Here is a 19,840-nt window from a genome sequence, read left to right as displayed (position 1 = left end):
TGGTTCAAGCCCTTAAAAGTGAATACAGTGTTCTTCTTTGTGATAGGTACAAAGAAAGACTTACTGCTGTCTAACACAGTGTCATTGCAACAAGAAAAATAGTATCTCCGAAAAGTCATAATAAAATGCGAGCTGAGGGTTGTCAAAGCATATTCTGTGCAGCTTGAAGGTTACGAACGTACCCTTCAATACTTTTTAAATCTAATTCGAAAAATATTTACTACTAAAAATAACAGAAGAAAACGTTCTCTTTCCGCTAAACGAAATGCCTCTCTCACTCTTTTTTTCATAACTTTCACATTTTTATTAAAGTTTTATTATTTTTTTTAAGATTTTCTCATTCGGATTTATTTGTTGTAGTAATTTATTGTACAAACGATTAAGACAAAAATTTTAGCAATTTAAGACTTAAATACTTTCTATACCTTTTTCTGCTACATCATAACTTATCGATTATTATAGAAATATGTTATAATATATAACTTTCTTGATAACTGCAAACACACTAAGAAATGAAGTGGAACGAAAATTAAATTTTTTATGTGCTTTCAGCTACACTACATGAGCTGGAGCCGCTGGTTAGCGATGCAGAAGAAAGCAAACCACAAGAAAAGTATGCAAAAACAACTTCACATTTTATGTAGAAATATTTACTTTTTTTGTTTAGTTTTTTATGCACCCTTTTTGGCACATTTGAATTTTATTCATTTTTTATTATTATTATAATTTTTTTTTCAATTGTCTTTCGAACTCATTCACTCACTAACAAATTGCAATTTGTCTCTTAAATCGAGTTCAAATTCTCCATTCAGACGGCAGAGGATATACAAATGTGTGTGTGTAGCGGAATATAAGTCATACCTATAAAGCGATTCATCTGGTGCTTAATCGTACAGTCACCAATAGCTTTATCTCCTGCCACACCTTACCTGCCATTTAGGACCACCGCCACCCCTACCCATCATCATCACATAATATCACCGCCATTCATTCCTTTCAATTTTTCACTCTTTATGTGCAATATGTTCGCAGCAAATGAAAATTTGAATTGATATTTTTCTCTTTGCATTTTTGTCCAACTTTTGTCATATCCGCTGCTCGTCCATTGCGATTTCCGACGCTTTAAAAAACACACACGTACACAAACAAATGTTTTGGCCAACAACTACAACGTTGTAAAACTACTTTCAAATATATGCCATATGTTAACACAAAATTGCAACAACTACAACAATGCATCAACCAATCACACAACACCATGCATACATCGTGGACTCGGCTTGAAATTTTCAATTTTCACATTGCCTGCACACAAATGCGAAATTCGAAAAAAAAAAATCAAACGAAAAAATCAATTGCAACCTGCTTTAACGGTAACTCGCTTCGATGAATGACAAATTGACAATTCGCAAAAAAAATTAAACTACATGCTTGATTGCACCCGATCACCATAAAAAAATACAAAAACACAACAAAACGAAAATAACGATGTGCATTCTTGCCGCACGAGCAGACAAGTCACCATTGTTGAGAAGGTCGAACGAAAAATGACTATACGACCATTCTCGCAAGCTTTCGACCAAGAACGCACCAATCACTTCATAACCAAGAAGGAGAACTTTGGCTTTGACGAGAACAAGGGCGGCGTCGGTGTGGACAATAAGCAGCAACAGCAGCCGGAACAGGAAGTGCTCTTGAATGGCACAGCACCGCCACGTTCGCAGCCGAATTTGGATTTGTGGTTCAAGGAGGTAGTCGAACTGCGAAAGAAGGCCGGCGAGTACAAGGTATGATACATACATATATATTAGTGTATATAAACGCGTTTGTTATTAAAAAACTGTATAACTTTACATTGCAGTGTCGCGGTTGGGGCATAGAAATCGATCCGGAGCTGTACAAGAAGCAAAAGGACCTTTGGGAGCAGGTTTCCAAGCGCAGTTCACTGTCTGCCTTATCATTAGCATCTTCCGTGCATAGGTAACGCCAGCATTTTTCATTCATCCCTACATATACATATATATGCAAACATTTATTAATATATATCTCTTATATATGCATGTACAACTTGCAGACCTATTACTAAGGAGGAGAAGGAGCAGGAGAATAATAAAAAATCCATACCATTAAGTAAAGCCACACAAAAAACTCGAGTTCCTGGCCATGCCCATTTGCTTGATAATAAAGATGAGATTTCCGCACTGCCAGCTCGCTTTAGCAATATACGTCATCATTTGGAGCGCACCACCGGTCCCGGTATACAATTTATATTTCATTCGCATACATTTTCATAATCATACAGTCAACACTGCCTACGTATATACGATCTAACAAACACACATACATACAAACATGCAAAGTAGTAGCACATCCACCACTAAGGCTATGCTGTTGCCAACATTTTCCCTCAACATCTTAATGAAGTTCACTGAGTATCACGGTCTAAGTACCTTCTTTATGGTCTACGATCTTAAATAAAAGAATTTAAGAAACGTTTTATCGATTTTAAGGCAATCCGCCTCAATATAACTATTCTATAAGATTGTCAGTTAAGTTCGTTCCATTTCTTTCTTAATATTTTATAAGGTAACGGTCACTCCTCTCTCTTGCTGCCACCACCAACTGAAGCTGAAGATTCTGCTCTCTTTACAATGACACTTTAAATTCACTGATCAGCTGATTGTTCTGTCTCTATATCCGAGCAACTTCATCAAATATAGTCAACGTCCACATGTTTACCCGCTTGTTGGGTTGCTCGGGTGTGCACTGAGAGCTCATTTTAAGTTTTCTTGTTCTTCATCTCCAAAAATCTTATTCATTTCGCATCCTTATGAAGTCTCAAAGTCTCATGGTGCATTGTTAATTGTGCCCAGTTTAGTAACTAATTTTTTGGTAGAGAATACACTACTTACAAACTGCACACATTTCTTTGTTGCTTCATTCTGCTTGCTGATTGGATTATTAGGTTAAGATAGGTTAGGTTAAAAGATCGATCTAAACATAGATCTCATTTGAACAGCTAAGAACACCGATTCGTTGTGGTACCTAAAAGCTTCCATATCCTGGATCCTTAGGCCATTATAAATCGACGAAGCGCCATGAGCCTCCCAAAAATGTATTAAATTGCTTATGTCAGTTTCGGTAATGTCTTCTGGTTTGCCGAATGTAAGACATCGAAACGCTTCAATGGAAAAGAAAGTGCCCTTTTCCATACAACTTTGACAACAAGCGTCACAGCTAGGATTATTGCTGAGTGTTCCAGTTTTATACTAATAGCTGCATTCATTTCATATTGCACTGTTTTCAAAAATGATGAAAGCAAATGAAAAAAGTAATAATAAAAGTGAATAGTATCAAACATCTTTTTATTATCTTTCATATTGTTTTTATTTTTTTATTATATAAACAAACAAGCCAGCTCTCATTAGCATTCACTAACACGGAGACAAAGTTCACTCTTGCACATAAGATACCCATCCGCTACAGCTGTTTCATGCGTTCTCGCCAAATTCCACAATATTAACTATTTCATTGCATTCCATTCCACTGAATTGGCCTTGAGAAAGCAATACCAATGCGTTACCACTTCAAAACCGTTTGAAAGCTCCTCAAATGGCAGCAGGATAGTCTCATCTTTGCCAATTCGCTACTAATACCAACCTACTTTCCACACTCTTACAGATGTTGAGGAGGGTGCACTGCTGCCATCGCCCACACGCGAAAAGCTAATGCCGGCAATCACCAAACGTGAGTCCGAATCACAACGCGGCAGCCCCAAGAAGACGGCCGCCTCACGGCATGGCTCACCACAAAAGGGCAGTCCACAGAAGGGCAGCCCCAAGAAGGTGATCAAAAGTAAGTACCAAACATAGTTGTCGTATGGTAAAATACAGCCGCACAAAATGTCACACCAAACAGCACGTGTGTGTGCGTGTTAGTGAAAGTTCCTACCGTTTACAAGCGAGAGCTATCCGATGAAAATTTAATAACGTCATAGCGAAAGCGCAATGGTGAAAGTCCAAAATGCCACTAAATTGCAAAATATGCACATGAATTTGTTGAGAATATTAGTACACACAATTACCGTACACGAACTGCAAACACACACGGTGTTGTTCCCAATTACCTACACTCTCGCCTTAGAAATTTCGAAATTAATTGGAATTGAAGTATTTCTCTAAGTGTATATTTATGGAACAAATATTCTAGGTTTCTTTATTTTATTTTTTTTTTTAATATATTGAGCCGAAAAATAAGTCGAAATTCTGCTAAAATTTATGGAGTATTTTTCCACTTTTTTTACTCTTCTTAAATCCTCTTTGTATTATTTTGCACCTCTGACTTTTGATTTACATTGCAACATTTGCCGTTTGCGTTGCGCAGCATTTACAAAATTTGGTTGGAATTTGTTTTTCTTAATCCTGAAATGTTTGCAATGCTAAGCATATATATTTATTATGATGGAAATATATTTATATGCAATATTATTGAACATTTATGCTATGCTTGCTTATTTTACTTTAACTTGCACCACATTATAACCGATTTAATTATATACACACATACATTCATATACTTATCAATAAATAGTGGTAGTTATGATTACAAAACAAGCTGTTATGCCATTGAGCCACATCCAGCAAGTTTTAAGATTAGAGAAGTTTAGTAGCTGGAAGACCTTAATGGGTTGTATTAAATATAAACGGTTAGGTATTTGCGCTAGGTGGTTGTTATAAGTTTTAATGAAAATAGTAATTTTCCACGAAAAATGTTTTAGTGTGTGTTATTTCAATTTTAGTGAAAATTAATATCGACTATAAAATAAGTATAATATAAAGTTACATAAACTTCTTTATTTAAAAATCACCGAATCATTTACAGTTTGCTTCTTTACTTTAGCTTGATTGGCTGAACATAGCTGTTTGCAAATTTTTATTATATTAAAAATTAGTTCATTTAGATGGCAGAAATTAATACTTGGGAAATAAATTTTATGGCCTGATACCATAGGGTCATTATGCTGCCTTAATCGGGAAAATTAAGTTCTTAAAATACAAATCAACTTTAATCGTTGGTTTTTTGGAGATGAAAATTGCGTTGCACAAAAAAACAAATCGCAAATCCATATATTTGGCATTGAAAGCAAGCTGTAGGCTAGCATGACTTGCTGCAAGCTTTGAAGCTTTATGTTAACATAACCAAGTTTTAAAGAAAAGCAGGCACATAGTTCTGCTAAAATACGTGCAACATAATTACGGATTAAAGATGGGGTTTGTGGTGGAAAATATTCAGTGCTAAAATTTTAATTTTCAAATGACAATACTCAGTAATGCCCAGAAAAGCTGGGCGGTGAAGCATTGCTTGAGATGATGACAGCTCTTTTGCTTATTAAAGGCTGTTAAACGCAAGATGTTTTCTGTCCAGAGCGGATATTGATTTTGAATTACATTTACCATAATTATTGTATCTGTGAAGACTGATTTTTACAGCAGGTTCGTGTCTTAAGTCTTTTGTACTTAAAGATTCTAAGGCTGACAGCAGGGTAAAGCTTTACGCAAATCATCGCAAATGCAAATGGACAAGACATGTATAAAGTACTATATAATGCAACATCGTTCATAAAACTAAATAAGTTTAATTTTATTAAAGAACTTTTTTTTTGCATTTCAACTAAAAATTATCAAGAATAAAGCCAAAGTCAAGCATTAAGGATCATTAATTTGAACTCCAGAAACATAGTATTCGCTGTGACTATAGTATAGCCAATGTTTTGCAATATCTTTGGCATGTTTTTTGCAGTTTTGCTGAACATACTTGGCCGCACTATATGCTCAGCCTAAGTAAACTGAGATCGAGTAAATAATATTTACAATTAAAATTCCTAAGTTTTTTTTTATTTTTATAAGTATTTAGGGAAGAAAATGCTTGTTAGCATATTCTAGGCTACAAAGAACACTAAACGATTTTTATTTGGCTAGAACTTCCATGCAAATACGTCTGCCAAAAAATGTATTGCCTACACATGTGTAAATAACTAGTTGGTATGTATGTAAATAAAATGTCACTTTTATCATAGCGTCCGAATGAGAGTTTCATTGCTAGCGAATCAACTAAAGAGCATTACACAACCGTTATGTAGTAACTAGAAAATACTTTAGCGAAATTTGCGTTCATTACTATAGCTACATATATATATACATATATTTATGTGTGTGTGTCCATGTCTCTGTCTATATTATTGAAAATACAACATCCCTTACTACTGTCTCTGCTCTGTTGTCTATAATTTCAAACTTATGTGTATAATATGAGTAACTGTAAATCTATATGTGCGTGTGTTTTTATCACAAAACCACTAAAACACATTCACTGTGTCAATCAAATCACAAAACCTCGAACTCAACACTCAAAACCAAAAAAAAGAATTTAATACAAAATACAGTCAATTTCGTAATTCTCATTTGCTAATTAAAATAAAATAAAAAATTCCTCTATATCACAAATTTCATCAAAAAAATGAATACCAAAAAAACAAACAACAACTATCATTATAAACTGTATCACAACGACCACAACAACAACAACAACAACAGCGCGTTCACAATCCGTTGGTCCGGCCGAGCATGTCTCGCCGAAGCGTCAACTGCGCTCCGCCAGCACAGCGCCTAGCGCCCGGCTAACGGCTGGCAAGAAGACACCCGTTGTACCTCATCATGCGACAAGCGCTGGAACGGCCGCAAGCGGAACCGCCGTCGAACGTAAGCCACGCCCATGTAAGTAGACGTTGTTGTATAAAGCAAAGCGTACAAAATTGCATTGTGAATTGCAGCGCATCAAAAATGCCATACAATTCATATTAATGTTTATTCTTTACTTTTGCTTTTGATTTCTTGCGTTTCGATTTGTTTCTGGCAAATGTGATTCGATGTTTAATTAGAGTCTGTAATTCTAATTGTACCTTTTATTTCAATTTAACGTTTACTTTTTTTACTTTATTTTTCTAATTTGTTTATTAATTGCTTTTTTTCAATATTTTAATTTCACTTTGTTGCTTCTCGTTGACTCATTTCAATTTCATTGTTCATTGTTCATACTTCAATTGTCATCGTTTCATGTCTCATTTATCATTACAATCCAATTCATGTGTCATGATTTAGCTCATTTCCATTTCATTACATTCCCTGCATATAGTAGATAGCGGATAGTGTGCTAATTGCACAGTAGGTTTCGTTAATGGCCCTAAAGTACATTCACACATTCGCCGTTTATGTGTTGGAAATATTTGAGAACCACTGTTAGCGTGTGAACTATATGTTAGTTGTTATTGCTAGCAAAATATTATCGAAATAATTTTTTTATTAAACTGTGCATATCGTGAATATACCCTCTAGTTTTGCTAGTTTAGTGCGTACTTAGCTGTTAATAGCGATTTGTAGGTTATGAAATTCTTGTTATATTTCAACTCTCTTTACATACTCTTACATACTCGCTAGTGTTTTCAAACTTCAAATTCCAGCACAAAATATTTTTCTCCTCATTTATATAAAAAGAAATGCTGGAATTGCAACTACTTCAGATAATCGTTCGTTGTTTGTATGAATATATAGAAATAGTGTGTATTTAGCTAAGTTAATCGAGTTCTTTAACTATATAATTGTCTGTAAATTTAAAATTTTCAAATAAAACACACAAACAATTTCTTTCGTTCGATATTTGTTTTGGTACGACTTTTACCTCCACCACTTACTTACTCAACTCTCAGCATGTCAAAAATATAGTTGAATCATATTTGATCTCCAATCGGAATATGGTAAAATGCATTGTTAATTTTTGTGATTTTGAGTGTCTATTAATATAAAAAATAGTTTAAAATATCACTATTAATTATACTGTTACGATGTTGATGCCGCAGTTTTCTCTTTCAAAAATATATATTTTATTCTAATCTCCGCAACAGTATCAGAACCTTGAAAATGAAATGGTTTCGGAAAATATAAATGTAATTGTATAGGTTTTTAAGCGTTTTGTATAACCAAAGGGAAAAAAGGCTGCTCACCAACCAGCGAGCTTAATGTGGAAACCGCTAAAAAGTTAATATAACACGAGATTGTTATACCGAAGAAGAAGAAGGAAACTTTAAAGTCAAGAGTAGAGTTTAAGCGAGCGCGCGAATTCATCCAATTATACATTCCTGCAGCTTATCGACACGAATTGCGCACCCTGAAAATTGTGCTATAACATAGAGTTTTTGATCAATTAACTTTTTTTTGGGACTAATTCGTTGTTCCAATGTGCAAACGTCGGAGGCCTTGTATATAAAGAAAAACACAGAAACTTCAAATTGAATGGGGAATTTTACATTTTCATTTTGAGATATCACACGATCTTGGTGGCCAATCGCCCAGTCCAAAACGTGAAATTATCTGCTCACCGAAGTGTTCTCTAAATAAATCCATTGATTGATGTGATGTGTGACACGTGGGGCCGTTTTGTTGAGACGGAGGAGCTTTAATTTCAGACAATAGTCGGTTATTATGGTGCGATAACGGTCGCCATTGACTGTAACGTTCACACCATCATCATTTTTGAGGAAATATGATTCCACCGGTCCACAAACCACACTAAACCGGCAATTTTGCTTGTCTACAGCCCCATTAAGCCAGATATGGGACTCATCGCTGAACAAAATTTGGCTCGAAAACGTCAGATCTTCTTGGAAATTTTTAAGAGCCCATAGATCGAAGCGATGCCTCTTCGGAAGGTTGAGCGGCCTTAGTTCTTGCAAGAGTTGTATTTTGCACGCTTTCAGTTCAGGATTTCGACGAAAACTACGCTAAGGCATTCCATACGCCAGTCCGAGTTACTCCGAACGGCGCCGAATCGACTATCCACGATATTCGTGTACACTCTCAGTTATGACTGCTATATTTTCTTCAAATCCTGCTGGACTTGGTCTGTTCGGTCGAATATTATGCAGTAACGAATGTTGTGTCTCAAGCTGGGTGACGGTGTTGCGAATAGTACGCTCAGTAGGCCGCTTCTGTTGACCATAAGTTGGGCGAAACACATTCTTTACAGAACGTGAATTTTCGTAATAAAATTGAACGATTTGTAAACGTTGTTTAGGCGTAATTTTTCCACGATGAAATACCCAGCATTACTGCACATAAATAACAAAATAACACTTATTTTGACAAGAAGTGTTAACTTATGCGTTGTCTGTCAAAATAAGGGCATTGAAAGAAGTACCACCACTTAGATCAACGGTTATATATATAATAATATAAAATATCAGCATACCGAGCTGAGTCGATTTATTCATGTCCGTCTGTCTGTCCGTTTATCTGTGTAAACACGAACTAGTTCCTAAGGTTTTGAAATATCGTCCTGAAACTTTGCATACGTTCAAGTCATTTGTCGAAACCACCAATATTAGACCACTATGACATATGACTGAATACAAACTGAACGATCAAAGTCAAGTCCTTGTATGAAAGACAAATTTTTTGGGCAAGGTGCCTGCTCCAAATTCAGCACAGATGATTACATAAAGCAACGCTACAATCTTCGATTAAATTCTTCAGATTGGACAACTGGAAAAATTTTAGGAGGAAAGGATGAGACATACAAGCCACCTTGAAAAAGTCGTATGAAAAACGTTATTGTAAAAAAAAGTGTTTGAAAAAAAAAATATATATATGTATATATATATATATGATATGAGGATATAAGAACAAACGAAAAGAGAGAATATTGCGTATATGGCTTCTTTAAAAATAAAAATAAAATCTAATCTTATTGCGAAAACTAGTGTCTAATTAGTAACTAAACTCCTTTTCAGTAACGCCTTGTTTTGTTGTGCAAAAATTTGGTTGTGTAAATAGTAAATAACAACTGCTAAAGTATTTTATATAAAACAAAAATATGGAAATAACAGTTATTAAATAAGCACCAGGCAAGTTGCGCTAGATTAGTGGAAAACTTTATGGATTTGTTGTGAATTAAAGTAAAAGTGTATATAGTTAAGTTTACATTTAAGAATCGGTTTTATACACAAAATCAAATTTCTATAAATAAAAACAAAAGTTTTAGAGTTTGAGAAGCGAATGTCTATTAAGTTTGTCATTCTTTGTAGTTTCATCTGTTGTATTCTTCTTATTTTGTAGCCCATGTTGGTGTAATCTTGTTTCTGTTTTGTTTTGCTAAATTTAGTTTCCATTTGACTTGGTTTCCTTCTACACTTTTGTTGTAGTTTATGCTAGATATTTTATAAACACAAACTCTTATCGCAGCTGAGTAAAAAAAATTATTTGTTTTTGTTTTTTTCGATAACTTATGTCTCCAACAACAAAAACACTACTTCAAACAAACTGCTAACATTTTTACAGCCACCCTATCCACCACACTCCATTCACGTACGAAGAGTAGTTCCCTACCACCGCCCAGCGGCAGAGCTCAGTCAGCTTCTGCTACTGCGGCTACCACTACTAATACAACTAACGCAACAGCTGCAAAACAGTCGAAATCCACACACGAACCCACGAAATACCCGAAATCCAGTCAGCTGTGCAAAAACTTCACACAAACCGCATACGGTATGCCGTTATTGCGCAAGAAGGATAAAGACAAGACAAATTTGATAAATCTTGGCAACAGCAGAGTTGGTGAGAGTCGTACTGTCAAAGCGCGCCCGAAGTCCACAGGTGCTGCCATAAATGTAACAGCAAGTGGTGCAAAGCCCGCCAGACCGGTTTCCCTCACCGAGGCCACACTGCTGCCAAGTAAGACTGCTACGACAACAAAGGCGACCACGCCTAAAATCGCCACCAATGTCGCGAAAATTGATGCAACAACAACAAAACCATTGGCAAAAGAATTGAAAAGCGATGAAGGAAAACAGAAAACAGCAGCAACAACAGCAAAAGCTTCAGCTCCAGCTGTTGTCGCAGGCAAGGACGCCGAAATATTGCAACCAGAACAAAAGGGCACTGCAATGGCGCTCAAAACGGCAGATCCCATGATGACTAGCGTATTCGGCGCGCTACCAAATGTTGGGGCTGACAGTAAAGATGTCTCCAATCTTATGACCGCCAGCGTATATGGTCGACTCGGTGGCAGTCGCGTCACTGCTGATCCCATGTTGACGAGTGTATTTGGACAATTGCCTACTGGAGAGGTTGCCGGAGACGCTGCACGCAATATTGCCGTTGGTGGTAGTGGCAGCGGTGGTGGTGATGATGTTGGTGGTGGCAGTGGTGTTGGTATGGTTAGTGGTGCTGGTGGTGGTGGTGTTGATGTCACAGCGGTCAAAACCGTTGAGCCAGTATTGGCCAAAAATCTCACCTTGACTGGCTTAACGGTACCATACGCGCGGGATCATAAGAAATCCGGTGAAAGTGAGTAGAAGAAGCATTTGCTGACTTAACTACAACAAAACATACAATCATCTGCATACACACTTGTACTCTGCTCTGTATATGAGTACAAGTAAGTTTGTGTGTGTGTGTGTGTGTGCGTATCTAAATAAGTAATCGTACTAACTCTAGTTTGGTTTTGCAACAATTAAGCATATTCAAATACGATATGAAACAATTTCAAGTTTTAAACATTTTTAGTCGTTCCAAGTAAATAAAGGTCAACGAAAATTATGCCATTTTACAGTTATTTAACAAAAACATATTCTCTTATTTTGTTTACATGTAAATATGTAGTTGACGCACATATATGTATGTCTGTATAAATGTTGTAAAGTGTACCAATGACAACTTATAATAGCATCGATACTAAGCTTATTGACCCACACTAATGTCCAGAAGGGATTATGCCGCTATTAGATATTATATACCGCGTATATTAGACAAACGTACTCAATATTTCAATACTTGGTAGTATGTGTATATTTTAATGTCACCTAAATAATTGCATATGTATTTGTGTGTGCGTGTGTGTATTGCAATTGTGCTTTCTTAATATGCGTAAAATTATACATATTTTTTTGTAATGACTAAAGTTTGCTCTTAAATAATATAATTAGCAATACAATGCGTTCTTAAAAGGGATTTTCAAAGGATATTGAAAAAGTAATGAAGGTCGGTTTTCACCCACCGGCGCAACGTGATTTTTACGCTCACATCATTTAAGTTTAACCGAAACCAGAATTCTATCTTCAGTTTCGCACGGAAAGCAAACTCAGAACTGTATTTTTCAGCTTTTAGTGCTTAAACACTTCAACGAATATCTACTATATCGTCACCTAAAATGCAAAACACCGTATCTTCAACAAAAAAATCGAAAATTTCAGCTTCTGCTATCAGATATAACCAATATATAAGTAACATATAACAAATATATAAGTAATATATAACCCATATATAACCAATATATAAGTAATATATAACCGATATATATATAACCATTTTTTAACCAAAACTCAAATTTTGTTTCAGTATGAGTGATTTCTATTATATCGTTTTTCCTTCGTCTGTAAACTTAGAAAAGTGGTGTTACTTTTTGTTTGAATTTTAAGAGACGATATGAAGGTGTGACATTGGAATTTTTTTCAATTTATTTATTTTTATAGCGAAATACAGCAAAAAGGTGTGTAATTTTTAGTATTTAATAGAAATTGGCGCAAAAGATCACAGTAACTGTCACATTTATTGATATGATTCGTCACCAAAAGTCGTCCAACTAATATATTTAACCATTGTTTTCTAAACTTTGTTTCGGCTTTTCAAAGTATACCGAATTCAAAGTTATATAAGATTCTACCAGTACGTCTTTAAAAATGTCTTAGACATATGTTTGAAGCTGAAACTTTAATCTATTGAAATTTCCTATTGCTAATTGTACCCTTATTGCATTCCTTGTAAATATGAACTTCGAATAAGACACAAACCAATCAGACATAAATACAACTTTTGACTCTTGCCCCACATGTCGGTTTTTGCCATTAACTTTCCTGATAATATTTTCTGAGTTCTCTCTTCCTTAAACAAATTACTATTAACTGCCTTAAACCGGTTATATTATAAAGAACCTAAACAAATTGTCGGTTTCTACTGAATATGTGAATGCATATCGGGGAATTTGCACAAAGTGTATTTTATCAATTGGTGATGGAAACTTTTAACATAAAACTATAGAAATTTCCACAAAAATTTAATGTCCCAGTTTCGTTTTAATATGTGTAGGTTTTTATGCAAAAATTAACTCAAACAAATTTTTTAAAAATAAATAAATAAATAATAAATAAATTTTCCAAATGTGTGAATGCGGAAGATGCATATAAGGCCTACAACAAAACTTACACAATGCTTCTTTTGCTGTATATTTAATGCATTCAAATAAATAAAAGGTAATGACTAAATTCGTAGTGGTCTTGAGACATATTTAATACCACAAAATCAGGAGATCATCAAGAAATTTCCTTTGTTCGCTGCTACATAGCATCAGATCATTTTCGTGTTTCGTAACTTTGAGAATAATTTTATTGTCGTCCTTACACTAATATCCAATAATGCAGGTAATTTATGAAAATGATCCTATACAAGCTCAGCATAGAACTACAAGGTCAGCGGTATAAAAAATTACACACTATATTTTATTTGTGCTTGAAAAGAAAAAAATAAATATTTGCAACCAAAAATCGTCACATTTTATTCAAGAATGTGCTTTGTGTTATTTCAACTTACTATTGTATCCCAATTTTATTGTACACTCACCTGATTCTAATGCATATATGTATATTTATAGTTAGTGTTTAAATGTTTGTTACAACTTTCTAGTTTGCTCTTTCTAAAAACTATAAAATAATAAACTTAACATAACTACTAACATCAAACTATTTATTTTCGTTGTTAAAATATATATAAAAATTTAGGTATAAAAGTTAACTTATTACTTTACTAAAATAGCATAGGTGATAGATACATTACATTAACATTTTATGAAACAGTGCTTAACCAAAAGAACACTCTAATTGGGTTCTCAAAATTTTCTTAACACACCATTTAATTAAAATCTGAAATCAACGTTAATTAGACACATTTAATTGGCCGCAAAATCGGTTTATTGATTGAGAGTAAATCATATATGCATAACATACACGGTATGTATGTATATTAATTTGAAACACATATATCAATCATCCACACACACATAAACATTAAACCCATTAAGTATAAATAAGTCAGTTACAGTTTTGTTAGCCAAATTGTTGTTGAGTTTTTCGTAATTCAGTTCGAAAATATTGTTTAATATCCAACTACTATTACTGTGTGTAAATATCTACCGTTATGTCTGTTCTACAGCTAATGCCCTGTTTGCTGCATGCTCAACCAACCAACTAACTGTCCACTAACTGCAAATTAACCTATATACAAATATTTCTCAGTATTAAAAGCTGATTGTGAATTGCTCTTACGTGTCTTTCCATGTTTCTTCTTTCGATAAGCAAGATTTATTGCTATCCTTCTTCCAACTTATTGGCGGCTTTAACCTCGAACCAGCGCTTTGTGAACCGTTATGCTTTTTACCAACTAACCACTAACTATTTTATTTAATTTCGCCCTGTTTTCGTGTCGCTTCGTTTGACTCTTGCATTTTGGCGCTTCTTATTGCTTAAAAAGCTATAACAAATACTTGTGTTAATTTTCTTTAATAAAAATATTTTTTTAAACCTTTTCTTTCAACTAAATACATATGTTACCTAATCATACCCAGTTTTGATGAGTTATAAGTGAGATTTATTTTCAATATCGATTTACTAACCACAAAACTCTAACCATAAAATTTGCTTTCCATCAGCTACGAAAAGAAAATATTTAATATACAAACTATAAAAATATGTCTAAATTAATAATATAAAACAGTTAAATTATTCTAGGTTACCTTAAACGTTAAAATTTGTGCATTTTTTCCGCAACAAAAGCTTTTACTAACTTGTTTACTTCATTACTTGATTTTCCGCTTTTCCCCTACTACTACGTATAATCACTTACGTCGTAGACGATGCTGAAGATGGGCGCGATACTGCTATATCTGTGTCGAGTTGCAGCCCACAGCCGGCGCCTGAAATACCTGATGAGCCTATTGTTAAATCGCCACCAGAGCCTACACGCGTCAAATCGCCAGAGCAGATATTAATGCGCTCGCCGGATCCGGTCAATTGGACCGTGCCACTGGATACAGGGAAAACATTCACTGTTACGCAGAACGTGAAAGAGGGTGAGTAATTATCTATGGATTCCAATATGGATGGTAATATATACATAAGTATATATCAAAAATCTTTAGTGAACCATGTAACCGGGTAATATGTATGTATATCTTCATAGTTCTTTCAAACTCTCTCAATAAAATAAAAATTTAAAGTTTATATATAACAGTAGCTTATTTCGAAAAGTATATTCTAAAATATGCTATTTGGTCTCTTTCAGGTGAAAACTATAGTCGGCCACAGAGCGAAATAAAGGCTTCGACACCGGTCGAGAAGCCACCACCACCACCACAATCGGCACCGCCACAACTAACCGAACAGGCTAAAATGGACGGTAAGCCTTAAAGTCGCTTCTACACAACAAATAAAGAAAAATTTCAAAAACGCTAGCAAACTTAAGCCAAACAAAAAAATCTCTCTCTATATATACATATATATATTTACTATATATTTATGATATATGACGTATCTCGTAAGAAATCCATATCAAACTCAGACCAGCTTCTTAACGTATTCGTATTATTCGCTACTCATCATTACATTGCGCCAATAGTCAAGTAATTTATATATATATATATATATATACCTTTATATATACATGCATACATATAATAAACTGCAAATCAAATTAAATCAAATCAAGCAAAAAACAAAAAAAAAAAAAAAAAACAATCTAAAAACAAAGTTGATATAATTCAAGTAAATTAATTAAGTCAAAACTTAAAAAAAAAGAATCACTGCAAACAAAATTCAATGCAAAAATCCTCAAAAATAAATAAAATTCCAATAACCAAAAAAAAAAACAAGCATTGGAATACGTTTAACACTTTCGTAACTTTCCCCCCACACATATACACACACTTGTACATTGACGGCGAGTGCAGCCTGGAAACATGCCGAACCGAAGATGGGCACCACAAGTCCAACCGGTACCGTTGGTGCTGGACGCTCAATTGTCGCCACGCAGCCAACCGCTGGCGCTGGTGGTCTGCCATCACCTCCACCATCGCTGGCATCAACAGCAATAGCAACCGGTAAGCCAGTGCCTGGCTCAACATTGCGCTGCCTCGATGACCCCATCTTCGATGTGGACATTGGCCATTTGGGTGGTGGAGGTGGTGGTGTTGGTGGTGTCAGCGCTGGTGGCGGTGGCAACACTTCGTCATCGTCCACGTCGACCACCACGGCGGTGACAGCACGCACCACAGCGAACGATGTGCTAGAAAAGGCTCGTGACCGTTTCGATCGCTTCTGGGGCGGCAGCAAGGAGGAGCATGTTTAAGTTGACGCTTGTTCGAAACCAATTACAATGAAACAATGTTCATTCCAAATGAAAGACGCTGGTCGAAATGATGTTGGTGATGATGTTGATTATTTTGATGAAAATGTAATTGCTATTAAAGCAACGTAGGCCGCACTGAGGTTAGAGTTTTGAGGTAGACTGCATGAAGTTCAGCTGAGATTTTTATACTCAACGACAGACAGCCGGTTAGTCAAATTCATTAAATAACTTTTATAATAATTGCAATAACAACTAATTACTATTAAAATGTGTAACACAAAGTGAATATGTAACAACAAAAGCAAATATAACAAATAAGTGAACAGAAAAATCAGAAACACGAAACATAAGTGTGAAAAAAACTAGCATAGAATAAAACAAACAAGACAAGCAGATATGTAATAAAAGTTTTTAGTGCAAAGTACTTGCATGAAAGGCATAGCAATAATATGAAAATCTAAGTATGCAGTGTGTCAAACTAAATACCTTCACACACACACACACACATACACGCAACCACATAAACTCTTACTACAGCGCAAATTACACGCAAGCAAACACTGCGTTAGCGTTGCGCTCTTTAAGGCCACACCAATTGACACACTCGCGCTATAAGCCACGACAACATTAGAAAATCTAGATATTTTATTAAATTAACAAATCAAATCCTGTCATATATAACTAAATAGTTTAATCAAATGCATATGTATGTGTTGGAATAGTTCATTGAAAAAGACACAGGGTGGCAGGATTTCAATTCATAGTTTTTACTAAGTCTACACACAGCTAAATGAAAGATGTTTTTAAATTAAGTGTTTTCCAATTAAGTCATAAGCAAAAAACTGTTGAAACACCAAACTGAAGATACCAAACAATAAGCTTTGATGTCGCTTCATAAGCTTAACTGATAACTGATGATAACTTCAGATTATTTCAGCGGTGAAGGACATTTTGTTGCGAAAGAATAAAATTTATTCTGAGCGAAAGAGTGGACATTAATTGTTTAGTATATACAGTTTAAATTTTGAAATTAACCAGAGCTATTAGTTGGAATTTTTTAAGCTTTGTTAATGAAACTGTTGAGAATCTTAACAATTTTCGCCGATATTATCGAACGTTTTTTGAAGGAACAAAATGAGCATGAAAAATATTACATAAAATTTAAATTAATTTATTTATTAAGTCGTGTTTGCCACTTAATTCGCGGTAAATTTCATTAAGTAAATTGTAGCAATTAAAGCTGTTGATTTCTTTTCGTCGATAATTTAGTAGAATTTAAAAATAATTTTTTTTTCAAGAGACTCAAATGCACTCGACTGAAAGATACTACGTTAAATGTGTATTAATTTCATTAATTAGCAATTTAAATTGTATTGAAATTGTCAATTTGTATTGAATAATTATGAATATTAATCCCTATGTTTGCGTTTCTTTGATTTATTTACATCAGGTTTAACAAAATTTCAGTACAACTTTTCTGACATGCCTGAATCACCAAAACTATGTATAACTACATACATATGTATACTATGTATGTATAAGTACTACTAGAAATTTCGGATATCGTAGCAAAAACCAACAAAGAGGCTTGACTTCCAAAATACTGCTTTTAAGAAATATTTGTTAATCAAACTTAGGAAATAAAGGCAATTTTAAGGGAATTTAAAATTTATGTGACTGCGCGGTTTACAACTTTTTTTTTCATGGTATTACATATAACACAAAGGCATTCATTTTAAATAGATATGCGTTCAATTGTTCATTATCATTATCTTTTATCAACTTTGGGCATTTTATGTGATGTAGTTTTTAAATATTTATAGAAAATCCGAATCTAAGAATTTCCTTCAGTCAAGGTCTCTTTCAAATTGAGTTTCTTATGTACCCATTCCGATTATATGACAAATTGCCAGACAGCAGGCGAGTTCGATAAGAGCAAGCTTTTACTCCGATTGCAAGCAATATATTTTAAAAATAGCCACCGTTATTAGTGGTTAAATCCTCAATTGTTAAAACTCTGCAAAGATTATTCTTCTAGAAAATCGTAAAGCGCTCAATTGGAAATCAATTCTAAGGCATAGAGCCAAAGTTTTCTGATATTTTAGTATTGCTTAGAAGAGTAATGATCTTACGTAATAGTTTATAATGAGATTAACCATTAACTGAAAAAAGAAAAATATTTGAAAAATACTTGGAAACTGACATTTTGTTAAAGAGAGTGTAGTTTCTGCAGAGAATTGTTTCCTCTTCAACAGTTTATTTCCACGTAGATAAAAAAAGTAAAAAAGTTGAGTCATTCCAGAAGAGAAGATAGGTTCGACATTATTAAAATTTTTAATCGAAATTTCAGATTCAAGTTCGAAAAATCCACTCATTGTTCTTATTAAGTGTGAAATTTATACAAAAACTCTTTGTGATTAATTTTTCGTAAATCAACACCCATGAAGCAGAAAATTTTATTTTTTTGTTAAACTTCAGGCGTGCAGTAAAATGGAAACTGAAAACTAACTAAATGTTTGGGGAATATAAACTCAGCATATATATGTATATTTAGAAAATGTGTTCAATTGTCTAAGAACTCATTAATAATAAGCTCAATACGCATGTACTTATATATGTATGACTCTAAAATAGTTGTCTTTAATTTATAATATTTTTGGTAAATTAATTAAATGTATGCCAATGCGAAATATTTCTTTTGCAGCTTAAGACAAATATAAAGACAAATTGAATTTGTGCGCAAAACAAGGAAGTTTTTATTGTTAGTTAGAGAAGCAAGAGAGTAGGAAGACGTAATTATTGAGAGGCTTTATTTTAAGTTTGAACTAACTCGATTTTTGTTTTTTATAGAGAAGAATTAGTAAACATTTAGATAATTTTTATATTATTTTGTAGCCATATTATTTTTAAAAAATGAAATAGCTGAAAAACAAATAATATTAAAAAATGTTATAAAAATGTCCATTTAATTTTTCTATTCTTCTGTTTAAGTTTTTAATATTTCTTACTGTTTTTCTTTTAAATTGGTTTATAAACACGAGCATATGCGGCAAATAAGATAAACAATTAAAAATATATATATTTTTTATTTTTTTTATTTTTTTAATTTTTTTAATTAATTTATCATTTATTTTTTTTGGCCATATTGGCGGATTATATTTAAAGGTGTCGTTAATGAGTGGCTTGAAACACTTGCTATTAATTAGCTCACATTATTGCATTAAGACACATACGTATACATATTAATAAAAATCGTAATCAACCATCATCAAATCAAAAACATCATCATCACTTCATATATGAAAAGTAGGCAACAGAAAAAGACCCGTCCAAAACAT

At 33.9% G+C, this 19,840-nt stretch overlaps 2 protein-coding genes across 5 annotated transcripts in view; both read left to right on the top strand.

Moving 5' to 3' along the window:
- LOC120766982 (neurofilament heavy polypeptide-like) overlaps positions 1 to 15,833 on the top strand; it is a 59,132-nt gene extending 43,299 nt beyond the window's left edge. For 2 of the 4 annotated variants that reach the window (XM_040092779.1, XM_040092778.1), the window contains exons 8-15: positions 553 to 613; positions 1,514 to 1,787; positions 1,862 to 1,980; positions 2,075 to 2,256; positions 3,682 to 3,855; positions 6,594 to 6,773; positions 15,010 to 15,228; positions 15,441 to 15,829. In XM_040092779.1, coding sequence (XP_039948713.1) covers positions 553 to 613; positions 1,514 to 1,787; positions 1,862 to 1,980; positions 2,075 to 2,256; positions 3,682 to 3,855; positions 6,594 to 6,773; positions 15,010 to 15,228; positions 15,441 to 15,565 — 1,334 coding nt within the window. In that variant the 3' untranslated portion in view covers positions 15,566 to 15,829. Of the gene's footprint in view, positions 1 to 552; positions 614 to 1,513; positions 1,788 to 1,861; positions 1,981 to 2,074; positions 2,257 to 3,681; positions 3,856 to 6,593; positions 6,774 to 10,388; positions 11,397 to 15,009; positions 15,229 to 15,440 lie in introns of all 4 variants that reach the window. The other 2 variants (XM_040092777.1, XM_040092780.1) reach the window with 2 other exon arrangements.
- Positions 15,834 to 15,892: 59 nt separating this feature from the next.
- Positions 15,893 to 19,407, top strand: LOC120766983. Its single transcript, XM_040092782.1, has one exon. The coding sequence runs from the start codon at positions 16,128 to 16,130 to the stop codon at positions 16,500 to 16,502; it is 375 nt and encodes a 124-aa protein (XP_039948716.1). The 5' UTR covers positions 15,893 to 16,127; the 3' UTR covers positions 16,503 to 19,407.
- Positions 19,408 to 19,840: the final 433 nt, after the last annotated feature.

Source organism: Bactrocera tryoni, chromosome 1 (assembly GCF_016617805.1).
Source record: "Bactrocera tryoni isolate S06 chromosome 1, CSIRO_BtryS06_freeze2, whole genome shotgun sequence".
NCBI lineage: Eukaryota > Metazoa > Arthropoda > Insecta > Diptera > Tephritidae > Bactrocera > Bactrocera tryoni.
This window is presented reverse-complemented; position numbering and strand designations above follow the sequence as displayed.